This window comes from Artemia franciscana, chromosome 1 (assembly GCF_032884065.1).
Source record: "Artemia franciscana chromosome 1, ASM3288406v1, whole genome shotgun sequence".
In the NCBI taxonomy this organism is placed as follows: domain Eukaryota; kingdom Metazoa; phylum Arthropoda; class Branchiopoda; order Anostraca; family Artemiidae; genus Artemia; species Artemia franciscana.
Genome location: NC_088863.1, coordinates 65,943,754 through 65,959,607, shown reverse-complemented (window position 1 = coordinate 65,959,607; position 15,854 = coordinate 65,943,754). Strand labels below are relative to the sequence as shown.

The 15,854-nt window shown below is 35.6% G+C and overlaps 1 protein-coding gene across 3 annotated transcripts in view; it reads left to right on the top strand.

Moving 5' to 3' along the window:
• The window catches only part of LOC136032986 (exonuclease mut-7 homolog), an 80,985-nt gene that overhangs the window by 27,649 nt on the left and 37,482 nt on the right, over window positions 1–15,854 (top strand). For all 3 annotated transcript variants that reach the window (XR_010618834.1, XM_065713509.1, XM_065713518.1), the window contains exons 3-5: window positions 767–978; window positions 8,701–8,906; window positions 14,645–14,826. Coding sequence is in view for 2 of the 3 variants with exons in the window: in XM_065713509.1 (XP_065569581.1) it covers window positions 767–978; window positions 8,701–8,906; window positions 14,645–14,826 (600 nt within the window). In the remaining variant the exon portion in view is untranslated. The remainder of the gene's footprint in view (window positions 1–766; window positions 979–8,700; window positions 8,907–14,644; window positions 14,827–15,854) is intronic.

The window sequence follows — 15,854 nt, the reverse complement described above, 5'->3', positions numbered from 1 at the left end:
AATGGAAAACATAATAGAAAAAGGACACTAGAACTTGTCATTTCCGTTAGAATGAGCCCTCTCGCAACATTCTAGGACAACTGGGTCGATACGATCACCCCTGGAAAAAAACAAAAACAAAAACAAACAAACAAATAAAAACGCATCCGTGATCTGCCTTCTGGCAAAAAATACAAAATTCCACATTTTTGTAGATAGGAGCTTGAAACTTCTTCAGTAGGGTTCTCTGATACGCTGAATTTGATGGTGTAATTTTCGTTAAGATTCTATGACTTTAGGGGGTGTTTCCCCCTATTTTCTAAAATAACACAAATTTTCTCAGGCTCGTAACTTTTGGAGCGTAAGACTAAACTTGATGAAATTTATATATTTAAAATCAGCATTAAAATGCGATTCTTTTGATGTAGCTATTTTTCTCAAAATTCCATTTTTTAGAGTTTTGGTTTCTATTGAGCCGGGTCGCTCCTTACTACAGTTCGTTACCACGATTGTCCTTTTTGACCAACTGTAAAGCAGGTCCTCATCGTCTTGAGTGGGAGGATGTCGTAAAGAAAGATTTAAAGGCGATAGGAACTTCCTGGGAGGGTGCAAAGAAGGAGGCTTTGAATAAATTGAGATGGAGGAGGAGTGTGCGCAGTTATTTTGGCCTCAGATGGCTCAATGCTGCGGTGAGTTGTTAGTAATAGTAGTATTTTTAATTTTTCGTGTTTGAATATGGATAATAACTGTTTTCTTTGTTGACTCTAATTGTTTTTTTTAATTTTAGTTCTGCAGTCTTTCAAGGAATGGGTCAAAAGAGCTGACTTGATTTTGACAATAGATTTGGAGCTCAAAGAGGAGGCTCTTGTTTTAGCGTCAACTTATGGACCTTCTACCTCCATGAAGGAGATACTAATTGTCTTTGAGATACATATGGAGCCAGAAATTTCTTTACTTCTTTGGATTAAGAAGATGATGTCAAAAGATCGGTATAATACGGTAAATAGTTCCTTTAATTGAAATAATTTATCATGTGCTTTAAGTTTTACATTTTTGAATAATATATTATCCGTTAATTTAAGAAGAAATTCTTCTTTTTGAATTGATGAAAGTTATGCCGTTAAAATATTTCACTAGTAATTTAGAAATTTAGTTTTTTTTTTTTACCAAAAAAACTTTCAGAAAAAATTCCTCCCAAAATTCATCCGCGGAAAATTCCCGTAAGTCAAGACGAGAGCAATAACTGTAGCATAGTATGTGTTGAAACTAGGACACTTAAGGAAGAAAAAATAGATTGGCTTTATATACATATATATTAAATCAAATTAAAGTATTGTAAAAAGTTAAAACTTTTAAGACATAGATTCTAAGTAAAAAAAAAAAACGAAACAAATTGGTAAAGACAAAAACAAGTAATAAAATAAGCAAACTGCTTTTTCTTACAAATAATAGTAATACTTCGAGTTCCTAAGAAAGCTCAAATTTTATAAGCTATAACTGTTTTTTGGACAAGTCGAATATGATATTTCAAGCAGCCAAACACAAGGTAGGATGACTTCCGTATACTATTAAAAAATATTCAGTCCTGATTCACAGTCTAAGTAAATATATACCATCTGACTAATATTTTTTTAGATTTGTTAAACAACCTAACAATGCAACACTTCTACTAATGAGCACAACATAAAGATTATATAGTGTATAAAATTTGGTTCATAAATGGGACACATCGCAGTACGTGGCTTGGGAAGCATCCCTGAAGCGTCATAGCGATAGTTTCAACAAGTCTCGTATATTCCTATCGCAATGCGCTAAAAATTTGTCACTGCGTACGTGCAAAGGCAGAGTCATGACGGAAGGCGGAGTCATGACGAAAGGCGTGGGACTAATATGTCACAAAAATCTTTAATGGAAAATATAGGAATTTTCCATACTGTATAATATTTATGCTGTGCTATTGAGTAACGACAATTTCCATGAGCTTGCGTTTTTGGTAATGAAAAATAAATAAGCACAAAGGAATACTATGTCCTGTTTGCGAAAATTCACCCTACATATGCTTTTAAAAATGTAATAGCTCTGTCTTTTTAATGCTACGTCCGCTTTAAGAAACACCCCACCAAGAGTGTTGTTTGTGAGGCTACTATCCTGCATCGTTTTGAAGTGTTTGTGCATTATTTTCCGCGTGATTACGCTTACTTGAACAATAAAAGCGAGTATGTATCTGGATTTTCGCCTTGTCGTAACCTTGAGAGTATTGCCATCTTAGTTCACTGATTATTGCAGTCTTGCGGGTCCTGGAAATTAATTAGCATTAAAAGCTTCACATTTCTAACTAGTTTTTAGTTTTTTTCAGAGTTTACACCCCCTCATGATTTATCACTATTTTTAGTGAGTTTTTCTATCACCTAAAAAACTCTAACTCAGCACAAAATTCATTAGATTATTGAAGAAAATCAGAAAATCACTAAAATCTAGGGATTCACCGGGTGGCAATCCTGATTTGCATTTGTTCACTTCCCATGCAATATTCATTCTGTGCTGCAAAAATTGGATGTAAGACTAAAAATGTTCCCATTGATAGGTTATATTATTATAACCTATCAATGGCTATATTAACTATTTTATGCATAAATTAATCGGCTTACCTTTGACCGTTATTAATGCGTGGAGAAATTGTATCATGTAGCCCGCAAACCATATTTGCCCCAATGATAATGGCTCTTTTCCAAAAAATGTTGCCCACGTCTGATTTACAAGTTCACCAACAGTGGAGATTTTGTTGCTTTTATGTTACTTTCAAAAATTTAATTTCTGAAACTAAAGTTTCGGCAACTTGCATAAATGATATCTTCATCATTGGATTTATGGGTAACAACCCAGTGTCCCGGTCGTCATTTGTGTCCCGGTGTCAAAGTCTGTAATTTGAGTGTCCCAGTGGTCATTTATATTCCCTGTGTCTCGATATCCTGGTCGTAATTTGTGTCTCTTTTTTTTTAGTTTTTTTCTTTTTAGTTTTTCTTTTTTTTTTAGTTTTTTCTTTTTTAGTGTATCCTTTTTTAGCTTTTTGTTGTTGTTTATTTTTCATTTTTTTTTATTTTTTCTCTTTTTCAGTTTTTTATTTCTTTTTCTTTTTTAGTTTTTTTCTTTTTTTTTAGTTTTTAGCTTTTTTAGTTATAAATAGATTGTCAGGTTTACCGACTCTTGAACATGCAACACATAATTGTCCATAGGAAAAAAAACTCCGTATTCAGATCTATACTGCATTTTTCTAATGATTGCCCTTGAGCTTTGTTGATGGTGATTGCTAATTGAACATTCCCTGCGCCCCCGTCGTCATTTATGTATCCCCCCTGTGCCCCCAGCGTCCCCGTTGTAGTTGTGTCCCTGTTTCCCGGTCGTCATTTACATTCCCTGTGTTCCGGTGTCCCCGTCTGTAATTTCTCTTTGAGTGTCCCGGTCGTCATTTATATTCCTTGTGTCCCAGTCTCCCGGTCTGTAACATACGACAATATGTGTTGTAACTTTGTTCACGATCCCATTCTACACAAGTAGAAATACAAGCAATACGATTAGGTGAAGGCATTCCCAAATGCTTGAGAAGTTTGTTTGCAATAGATAAGCACAAATCTTCAATCATAACTGAAGTGCAGTTATAAATTTCTGTTGTAAAGCCAACTGATTGTTTCGCCTATAAAGAATATTATTTCGAAGTAAGAACTGATCACCGACCTTAACGATTGCCACTTCTTTGATAGTTGCGTATCAGTAGGCATCAATTCGATTGCTATTTGGGACAGAAGCACTAAATTATTATTTTTGTGGAAAAGATGTTGCAACTGGGAAACGATAGTCCTTTCAACGTCGTTTTTTTTTTATCATTTATATTACTTTCAAGTTGTTTGGTTTGTTTTACCTTGGCTTGTATTTTGTCACTATGAAATACTTATCGCCGAATCTTTGTTTTTTTAACTAAAATCTGGTAGACATTGATGACCTTATCCAAGTCAAAATCCCAAACCCATTCATCATCGCTATCATTTTCAGTTTCGATACGTTTTGACTCTCGCTGTCCAAGTTGATTTTTATCTAAATGCGCGATTTTGCGTTCTTTGGCAGCAAGTCTTTTGGCATTAACACTTTGAGCAGCTTCCTCGGCTTTTCTTCTGCCTTTTGTAGGATTTACACTAAAATTTCTCTTTGAATTAACTATTTGAACAGTTTCCTCGGCTGTTTCTTCTGTCATTTTAAGATCTATACTAAAAATGTCTCTTTGAAACGCCTTCTTATATACTTATAATGACGTCATAAACAAAGCCTTTGACGTCACATACAAAGCCTTTGATGTCATACACAAACGTACAAACTACATACATGACGTTATAATGTTCAATCTTTATAACGATGTCAGTGGATAAACATGACGTCAGTCGACAAATCACTTATATAGACATACAAATATCTATCTATATATATATAAATAAGTTGTCTGTGGATGTGTCTGTCAGATGACGTCATGTTTGTGTGTTGACTGACGTCGTGAAGTTAGTTGTCGTCATTTTTGTTATGACGGTGACGTCATTAAAGATATTTAAGACGTGTGTTCACGTAGAAATCTATTAATGTTTAACTTTAAAATGACTGATGAACTTACAATGGCAACAGCTGAGGAAGATGCTCAAAGAGTCTATGCCAAAAAACTTGCTGCTGATAGAGAAAGTCAGAAAAGAAAGCGTGCCGAGGAATCAAAAGAACAGCAAGGAAACAGGCTTGAGGCTGATAGAGAAAGAAAGAACAGAAAGCGTGCCGAGGAACTACCAGAGCAATGCGAAAGCAGACTTGCTGCTAAAAGAGAAAGTGAAAAATGAAGGCGTGCCGAGGAACTACCAGAGTACCATGAAACCAGACTTGCTGCTAAAAGAGAAAGTGAAAAAAGAAGGCGTGCCGAGGAATCACAAGAACAGCAAGAAATCAGGCTTGCTGCTGATAGAGAAAGTAAGAAAAGAAAGCGTGCCGAGGAATCAGAGCAACCTGAAACTTATCGCCTGGCATTCAGGTACAGCCCAGTCGATGATTATAGCTTGAGTAGATGTGTTCAAATCGGGACTATGTCTAAAATTTGTCCCTATTGCAAGGCCTTGAAATTCAATGATGAAACAATGGGAATGTGTTGCGCCTCAGGAAAAGTTAAACTTCCTCTATTGGCTGCACCACCAGAGCCATTGAAGACTTTCCTTACTGGAACTACGTCAGAATCTAAGCGTTTTTTGTCACAAATCAGAAAATATAACTCATGTTTCCAAATGACGTCGTTTGGAGCCCAAATCGAAAATCCAGATCAATTTATGTCTACTTTCAAAGTAAAAGGGCAAATTTATCATAGAGCAGGGTCCCTTCTACCATTCTCAGGCGAGAATCATAAATTTTTACAATTGTACTTCATCAGTGATAGAAATTCTGAATTTAATGCACGTTGCGAAATTTCTCCCAACGTTGAAAGGACAATCGTTTCCCAATTGCAACATCTTTTCCACGAAAATAATAATTTAGTGCGTCTGTTTAAAACAGCCATCGATTTGATGCCTACTGATACGCATAAAATTGTTATTTCCGCTGACAAAACGCCTCCTGGCCAACATGTGCGTAGATACAATGCTCCAACTATCGACGAAGTGGCAATCGTTATGGTCGGTGATCAGTTTTTACCTCGAGATATTATTCTTCATAAGCGAAACGCTCTACAAAGTTAACCGGTTTCTTTTCGCTTTGCAAAAATGATTCTTTTGAAAAAAACTGCTGTATACTGAAGTGCCTTCGTATTACACGTGGAATACTAAAAATAAAGTATTTGAACGCCGAAAACAGGGTAAGTCAGTCGACGGCCAACCTACCATCTTCAAAGATAACACGATAGGAAGACTCTACACCGTTCACCCCAATCAACATGAATGCTTCTTTCTACGCCTGCTTTTGGTGAATGTACCCGGTCCGACATCCTTTGAGTATTTGAGAACTGTAAACGTTACTATACATGACACTTACCGTAGTGCATGCCAAGCTCTGAATTTATTGGAGAATGACCAACACTGGGATAACTGCATCAATGACGCGTGCGAAACGTCAACCCCAAGTCAAATTCGTGCATTGTTTGGCATCATTTTAACAACTTGCTCTCCATCAGCTCCTACAAAGTTATGGGAAAAATATAAGTCAAAAATGTCCGAAGATATACTCCATCGAAAACAGTTAGAGACGTCAGATATGATTTTTGATTTTACATCAGAAATTTATAACTACACTTTAGTTATTATAGAAGATTTGTGCGTACGTATGGCAAACAAACCTCTTCAGGATTTGGGAATGCCTTCACCTAACCGTATCGCTGCTGTTTCGACATGTGTAGAATTGGATCGTGAACAAAGTTACAGTACGAGTGATCTATTGTCGTATGTACAAAATAACATTTCCAAGTTAACGTCGGAACAAAAAGACATTTATGATACGATAATGCATTGTGTCAATAACAACGTTGGAGAAATTTTCTTTTTGGATGCGCCAGGAGGTACTGGTAAAACGTTTGTGATAAAACTGATTCTGGCATCAATTCGATCGAAAATGATATAGCTTTGGCAATTGCGTCGTCCGGAATAGCCGCAACATTGCTGCCTGGTGGAAGAACTGCTCATTCCGTTTTGAAATTGCCTCTGAATTTGCATTCTACAGAAACTCCCACGTGCAATATTTCCAAATCATCTGGGATGGGTAAAGTATTGCAGCAATGCAAACTTATTATTTGGGATGAGTGCACAATGGCACACAAAAAATCGCTCGAGGCTCTGGATCAATGCTTGAAAGATTTGCGAGGGAAGTCGAAACCCTTTGGCAGCACATTAATATTGCTTGCGGGAGATTTCAGGCAAACATTACCTATAATACCTAGATCAACTCCTGTAGACGAAATGAATGCTTGCCTGAAAAATTCTAATTTATGGGCACACGTAAAAACATTAAAATTAACTACAAATATGCGTGTCCGATTGCAAGACGATGACTCGGGTCAAACATTTTCAGATCAATTGCTGGCAATTGGAAACGGGAAGCTCCCAGTAGACTCAATTTCAGGACGTTTACAACTACCTGCTGATTTCTGTAATTTAGTGACGTCCAAAAATGAATTGATTGAAAAAGTATTTCCGAATATTCTAAAAAATTATAAAAATAATAAATGGCTAAGTGAAAGAGCGATTCTCGCACACAAAAATATAGACGTCCACGAAATCAACAATATTGTTTTGACCAAGATTCGAGACCAGGCAGTCCTTTACAAGTCAGTCGACACAGTTTTGGAACCAAATGAAGCGGTTAATTATCCATCTGAATTTTTAAATTCCGTGGATCTTTCAGGATTTCCACCACACGTACTACAACTAAAAATAGGCGTACCAATAATACTTTTAAGAAATATCAACCCACCAAAGCTTTGCAATGGCACGCGACTTGTCGTAAAAAAAACAATGGAAAACGTAATAGAGGCAACAATATTGACAGGCCCTTCCGAGGGTGAGGCTGTTCTTATTCCTCGCATTCCCATGATTCCAACGGATCTGCCTTTTCAATTTAAAAGATTGCAATTCCCAATTCGATTAGCATTTGCAATCACCATTAACAAAACTCAAGGTCAATCATTAGAAAAATGTGGTATAGATCTTAATACTGATTGTTTTCCCCATGGACAATTGTACGTTGCATGTTCGAGGGTCGGTAAACCTGACAATCTATTTATATGCAGCGACAATTGGACAGCGAAGAATGTTGTATATTCGCAAGTTTTACGCAGTTAATTTGTATTGTATCTATCTATCTATCTATCTATCTATATAAAAACGAGTTGTGTGTATGCATGTTTGTTTGTTTGTAAAAAGAGCGTTTGCATATGACGTCATTATTAGTACATACGGCTTTGTATATGCACAGACAATGGGAAAGCCAAGAATGTTGTATATTCGCAATTTTTACGTAGTTTCAAACACGTATATAAATCTATCTATATTCACAGGTGGGAAACAGGGACACAACTAATATGGCGCGTAACGACTTACGCGCGCGGGGGGGGGGGCGCGAACCGCTCCACCAACTAGGTGTTGGGGTGGCATTCTTTGTATGCTATACTTTGTTTGTAGGCTATATTATGAATGTTTCTTATGTATTATATACATATTATATATGTTTAGTATTGTAGCATGTTTATTTAACATTTGTTTCCTGAAAACAGTATTTAGTACTACTCTGTGTCTTTGTCATAACCATTTTTAATGTAATAATATATAGTTTTGTTTCTTATTCGTTTGTTGTTATTGTTTTTCATGCTTCATTCCGTCTTATCATGTTATGTCAATCATGGGTGTTCAATAAAAAGTAAATAAAGCAATAAAATGTAATAATTATTGACAACCGATGGGATGGCAATTGTAACTGTTTTGTTAGTAGTAAGCGTCATAATTGTTTGACAAGGAAGATGTGATTTCTAAGCATCTTTCCGCACAATAAACAAAACCGGTCAAAAACCGATCCATGTGGGACTCCACAATTTATCTGGAAGGATGTACTTATAGTGCTATTTAACGCTAAAACAGTTACTCTTTTGAATAGGAAGTTAAGTTCCTTCTTTGTTTATTTGATAGATAAAAGTGTCTTGCTAAACATAGATCTATATCATTCCAGGCCAGCCGAGCAATCAGTTTATTGAATCTCTATAACAATCCGGTGTGCGTGAGGATATTTTTGGCCCTTATAGCCCAAGACAGAATGAATCCCGTTGAACGCCTTTTAGAACTTGGTGGTCATTTTTTTCAAATTACTATGACTAGTTATTTGGATTCGTTTCTAACTGGCCAAGAGGGAATCGACAATCTGAAAAGTGTGCTAATGTATGTTGCTATGATTACTTCTATTCTTGGGCCTTAATACCACCTATTTGAAGAATAGAACTTCTGAGGAATTTTTTTTTCGGCTGAAGAACTGTTTGAGAATTGAGAAGCAATGTTAAACGTTGAAAGAGGGTGTCAATCGAGCGGGGAGGGTGTTGCTGCCTCCCCTTCTTCATAAACTCTAAAAATCCTTCTTTATGTATTTATTAATTGAGAAATGCCTTTTTGGTATTTTCATTAAAAAAAAAAACAAAAAACGAAATGGCCTCCCCCTAAAGTTTTAAGAAATACGTCACCCCTCCATAAATTTGTATTACTACTTAGAAAAAACAGAAATTAGCTTGTGATCTCTTAAGAGGTAAAAGCTGTTTTAAAAAGAAGAAAGGAGACCTAAAACAAATAGTAATTGTGTTGAAAATGAGGTAGCACTTATACCGCAAAGAAACCAGATTTAGGTTACTTGAGCAATGTGAAGTTTTATCGTATCAACGTTGAGCAACGTTGAATGTTTCCAACGTGATGTGTTTTGTCAGCATGACTGACAAAAGTAAGAAATTATGAAAAACATTGTTATTTTATGGCACTAATCTTCAAATTAGTATTTGTTCGAAACTATTTTTGTTTTTCGGAAAATGGGTCATTTTGTGTCTAATCGCCACTGTATGAAATTGCTGGTTTTCCTGTTGTGTGAGCTATGCCAGTCCTAAGAATCTGTTCAAAGTCACCTTTTTGGATAATCAGTTTTGAATACTAAAATTTGACGGGTGACTTTGAACAGAAGTAGGAGGAATTTGGATTCTTATAGTGTAAAACTTAAGAGTTGAAAAAAAAAATGTTTATCTAGAAAAATTGCGAAAAATATCTAAGACGAAAAGGCAAAGAATATTCAAAATAGTGCAGCATGACATCACATCGTCCTGTGGTGGCGCAGTGGATTTGACCTTAGCTTGGCAATACGGGACCCAGAGATCGAATAACGCTGCAGGAATGCACTACAGGGCCGACGCAGGGACCTCAGTAGTCAAGAAGCGTCGTTAATTCTTAAATAAATAATCGTCCTGTGGTGTCCTGTGGTGGCGCAGCGGGTTTGACTTTAGCTTGGTAATACGGGACCCAGAGATTGAACCATGCTACAGAAATGCACTGCAGGGCCGACGCAGGGACCTTAGTAGTCAAAAAGCGTCGTTAATCCGATACAATACAATACATCGTCCTATGGTGGCGCAGTGGGTTTGACCTTAGCTTGGTAATACGGGACTAAGAGATCGAATCATGCTGCAGAAATGCACTGCAGGGCCGACGCAGGGACCTTAGTAGTCAAAAAGCGTCGTTAATTCGATACAATACAATACAATACATCGTCCTATGGTGGTGCAGTGGGTTTGACCTTAACTTGGTAATACGGGACTAAGAGATCGAATCATGCTGCAGAAATGCACTACAGGGCCGACGTAGGGACCTTAGTAGTCAAGAAGCGTCGTTAATCCGATACAATACAATACCAAAGTCATGATCGAGCACAAACTTAGCTCTGTGAGCCAAGTTTGAACGTCTCTTTCTATCTGGTCTCAGCATAAGGATACTGATTCTTTCAACCTGACCAAAAATGTAAGGATCTACCTTTGTTTTACTGCAGTTAAGAAAGCCCTCAGAAGGAGCATTTATATTCAACACCGTGAAATACTTGTTAGTACAACCCTTGAAAAATTACAATAAACCTACGTCCATCCATGGTCCATCCGGCTAGTGCGTATTTCAAACCTCGTTTTAGCTGCTGTCCTGCTTGACAGCATAGAAGCACCATCGAATGCCGACACATCAACTTCCATTTTAGATTCAACCTTGACATCGGTCGTTTCCAGCTCGAAATTTGAATTCTCAGCATATTCAGTGATTTTCCGCGGTTAGACGCTAAGAATTTTGCACTTGACGTTCCTAAAATATTTCTCAAATCTGTAGCACTACAGGACATTCAATGTATCTTTTCTGTTGTTGTCTGAACCTTTTGCGGATTTCGCTGACCCGGTGGGTGTCCTGGTAGAATCTGGACTGCAATAGGTGCCTAGCAAAACCATGATGGATTTTTTTCATTTGTTTGAAAGTTCTGGAGTTTCGTGGAGTAGCTTCACAAGATTCCACCTTTCTAAAAGAAAAAATAGCTCGATGCGAGTTGTGTTGTTGGAGCAGATACGGGTGTACTTTGTTCCTGTAATCTTGTAGATGCAAATTTTTGGGTAACTTGACTACTTTTGCGATAAAGATTTGTAATGGGTATAGTTTTAGAGCATTCGAGGGCTTCTTGTCTGCTGTGATCTCCAATCATACCAGTTGGATATCCTAACGTTATTTTATTTCAAATGAGCCGCAACAAGCAATAGTTTAAGTCTCTAATAGTTAAGGGACTTTGTGGTTGCTCCGAATCAGGATTGTTTTCGTTTTCACCGACATTGCCCTTGCCTTTCTCCTCCACCGTTATTGTTGTTTTTTCTGACTTGTATCATCATGTTGAAGTTTTCTTCAAAATTATTTAAAAAAAAGTAGTCCTCATGAATTCAATTCAAGTATTCCTCAAATGTTCATTCAAAAGGTGAAATAAATAACTTATGAGTTCATCATCAAAAAAAAAGAAAAAAAAGATAAATTTTCTTTTTGTGGATAAAATTTCAAATGTCACTACAAAGAAAGGAGCAAAGTAGGAACTTAAGTTTCTTTTGTGATCGTATTTGTACCTTTTATTAGCCCTTGAATAATATTGATCAACGTTAAAGAAACAAATACATATCTTTCGTAGCCAATAGATTGATTTTATTGCCGGTGGATAAAGCTTCTGATATCACTGTTCATAAAGAAGTAAAGGGTAAGCTTTGATTTTTTAGGTAATTCCAAATCTATCGCAATTTTTAAGAAAATCATCTGATAACCTATATGTTCAGCCCGTGATAAGATCCACGGTATTTTTACTTTTCCTTACATCAAAAAAAAATAAAAATGGAACTTAATAAAAAACTTTTTGTATGCTGACTATAGTCCGCGTTGTGCAGGTACCGATCTCCTGATTCAATGCCTTTGGCTGCGACTTGGGGGCAAATCATCCAATACCTCCCATGTCATTCCCTCAGATTTGTCCTGGTACCCATTTAAGGCTGGGTCGACTCTTACTGAGCTTACAGAGTCACACTATTGACCCCTGTTCCAAACCAAATAATCAGCAGCACTGGGACCTGAACCACTAAAATAATGGCTCAAATATAACCATGAAACGGGGTTTAGGTTTGTTTTTGCTTTTGAGTCGTGTAGTGTCTTAGTCCAATACTTGACTTTGTTAATAAAGAACGATGGGTTCTAAATATTTCATGATTAATTTTATTTCACTTTTTCTGTATAGTGTAAACTGGATCATAAGATAATCAACGGAAGAAATACTCGCTATTATTATAAAATAAGCAAAGATATAGTGATATCTACATAAATTTTTAAAAATCTTTCTTTTTTTTGGGGGGGGGGAGAGGTTGGTATTCATACTACGACTAATGGTTTCGGGAAAGTGCAAGTGCTTCGATTTACTTCTCTAAATATCATATATCGATAGAGATCTGAAAGGAATGTTGAAACACTAATAGTTCTATAGTTCTTTTTTTGGCCGGCCATTTAAAATCGAAAGTTTAATTTGAAAAACGTCTCAATTGTTTAAGTATCAAATCTTTGGCTTGAGCAAAAGAGATTTAAAGTCTCACTACCTCCAGGACCTAAGGACCATAGCTCTTTACCATTTATTGCTCCTTACTAAAACAAAGTGCCGTTAATGTTCAAGTATGACTTCTTAAGAAAAGATATTCAATTTAACAATCTAGGCCGAAATATTCAAAATGTAGGACGAAATATTCAAATGTAACAAGCTAGGATGGAAGATAGTAAAAGTTCAGATGTTTAACTGAAATTGTCCTTCGAATTCTGGCTCGAGTAAAAAGAATGTACTTGAACGCTTCCTGGAAAAAAAAAAGTACTTGAAGGCTTCCTGAAGGGAAAAAAATGCTATATTTTATAGCAAAATGCCATATTTAATAAAAAAAATACCATATTTAATACCCTTCTATAATAAAAATCAGTTTTGTATTCCAACTGATAGAACTCTGATAAATTATTTTAAATATAGAACCCTGATAAAGATTAACCCTATAAAGATTAACCCTGATAAAGATTAACCCTGATAAAGCCATTTTTTTAACTGGGCAACAAGAGTTCCGGCTGTTGAAACTATTGTCTGAATTGTTTTTGAAAATTGTTTTCACTATTGTCTATAACTGAATTCACAATGAGCTATATTCCCTGAATAGATGGCGCATACAACTGAACTGATGACCTTGAATCTTATTTACTTTGAGCCTCTAGCCTTGAAATCCTTTGTTCCATAGAGCTGTGGTTAGATTCCTGGTGTTGCTGGTTATTTGGTTTGTAATAGGGGTCACTTGCATGACTCAGTAAGCTCAGCAAAAGTCGACCGAGCCTCAAATCTGACCGGGCCTCAAATCTGACCGAACCTCAAAAGTAGACCGAGCTTCTTTAGAAATCTGAGAAAGGTAAACAGGAGGGGTGTGTGAAAGCAAAAGATGGCTGAAGGGCTACGAAAAGAAAATCAGTACGGCTGGTAGTTATTGTTTATTCTGATGCAATATTCTTTGTGTTACCTTCAGCATTATGGAATATTGCATAGTACTATCATAGTACTAGTGCTTGTATAGTACTATCAGTGCACGTCTCATAAGGTCATACAGTTTTTTACTGAATTACCTGTGATTTGTACATACAGAGTTGTATGTCACGTGCAAGTCTTTTTTTTGATTGATTAAAGGAACGTAAACATTAAGAGAGAAAAAAACGGTTTAGTTTCAATAAAGAAGTGGGACTAACAAAAAAATAAAATAAAAGATGAAAAACTAGTTAAAAAGCTAGTAAAAAATATAAGTATTTTGGCTCCACGTCAGGGAGTCTTTATCAACAAAAAAAACTTACGGAAAAAGAAACTGTTTTTTTAAGGTAAAATCATCTAAAGAAAACAACAACTAACACATAAGAGAAAAAAGTACAAACAACATAAGAAAACAAATAAATGCAACTCGTATTTTAAATACTTTCAGAACTGTGGTTTTTCTCTTTTAATTTTTTTTTTGTAAATGGAAAAGAAGTGTGGTCTTAGAAATATTTATTAAAAGACCTTTGTTTTGCTTAACTGTAAATCTTTCTTTATGGTAGAGTTGGTTAAAGCCAAACTAAATTAGAAAACTAATTTTACTGTCATTTTTATCGTTTTCCGGTATAATCAAAACCAGACATATCAATCAGAATACCAGCTATAGGAACAAAAAGCTATAATGAGTGGCATAAAAAGACGTTCATTGTGGGAAGTGTCTCCCCGTGGCTTTAAAGATTGGATGAGATATAATGTTGTTGTTGTGATGTCGTTGCTCAGTTGCCAAGTTTGCATTAAGTCCTGGCTCTTTGTTCCATGGATTCTTCCATTGGAACAATATCACCATAGTAGTTTTTTTTTAGAACAGATTGTCATTATCGAATCAGTTCAAAAAAGAAGAAGAGCCGTAAAATATATAATTCGCTACTTTCAGTTAGATTAGGTTTACAATTCTGAAGAAAAGCTATAAAGAAGATTTTTTCTAGTCTGAGCCTTATTACATTTTTAAATTATTTAATATTTAGTAATTTATCATTAAAATTTTTTATAGGGCGTATGAAATTCCTGGTATAAGATACACCAATTTGGAGATTCGTGTATTAACAAAACTGACGAAACGGTTGGCAAAAAAGTTTAATGTGGCGATAGACATGCTTCCCAATCTTCGTCGACGGCATATAAGGTCAAGTCTAAGGTTTATGGCACATCAGGCTTTTACGGATAACAAAATTAGTAAGTACTGCGTACCTAGCAGACTAGGAAAAGAGAGAATTGTTTTATATAACCTGTAAAAAAATGCGAAGAAAATATTTTGACAATTTTGCAGGATGTTGCAGTGCTGTTGCTTTCATTCAACTGTCTGGAGCTTCAAATTTGGTAAAAAAAAATAATAAAAATAAATGGTTAGAAAAATTTTAAGGAACTATTCATAAAAAGACATTGACTAATAGACAGGCCAGATCAAATTCGAGTTGTTTTCTTTCTTTTCTTCTTTTCTTTTTGTTGTTGATTGTAAATTAATTTTTCTGAAGAGTGAACCTGCTCTTTCAGTTCAGAGATCCCTGAATTCCGAAAAACCTTCAGAATAGACCTTTAGAAAAAAAGAGAGAGCTTTTGTGTAGTTGCCGTAAGAGTAGAAAGACACTTTCATCGATCTTTTTCCTTTTTTAGTTTATTTCTGTAAAAGAAGTCAAATGAACAAGCAAGGTTAATTGCGTTACAAAAAATTTGTTGATTAAATTTTCACGTTTAATTACTAGCCGATTCCTAAAACTAATGCGGGTTGGATATTTTTTATTAAGTAGTAATTTTAAAACTAAAACGTTCCTATTATGAATCTTACTTGAAACTTAGTGTAATATTTCTTTTCGTTAGATTACGCCTTCTTCACAAGTTTTGTTATATATGAATATTTTCCTTGGCATGATTTTGCATCTCTTATTGTCATTATTCATTGAAGCTTGACGTTTTCGACAAATAGGTCTTATGCGTTGGTATCACTTGATCTGTCTTAGCTTTATATACTCACTAATTTGCTTGAGTATCACTTCAAATAATAGTCACTAAATCTTACTAATTGGTAGGAGTTATTCTCCTGCAGCGATCATCTACGTTTCAAAACAAAAATCAGACCAATACATTTATCCTTCACCATGGCACCATGGTGAAAAATATACATCCAAAATATACATCCATATAAAAGTAGGTCTCTATTACTATATGGCGAAAGTTACCAACAAAAAAGAAGAAAAAAAATACGT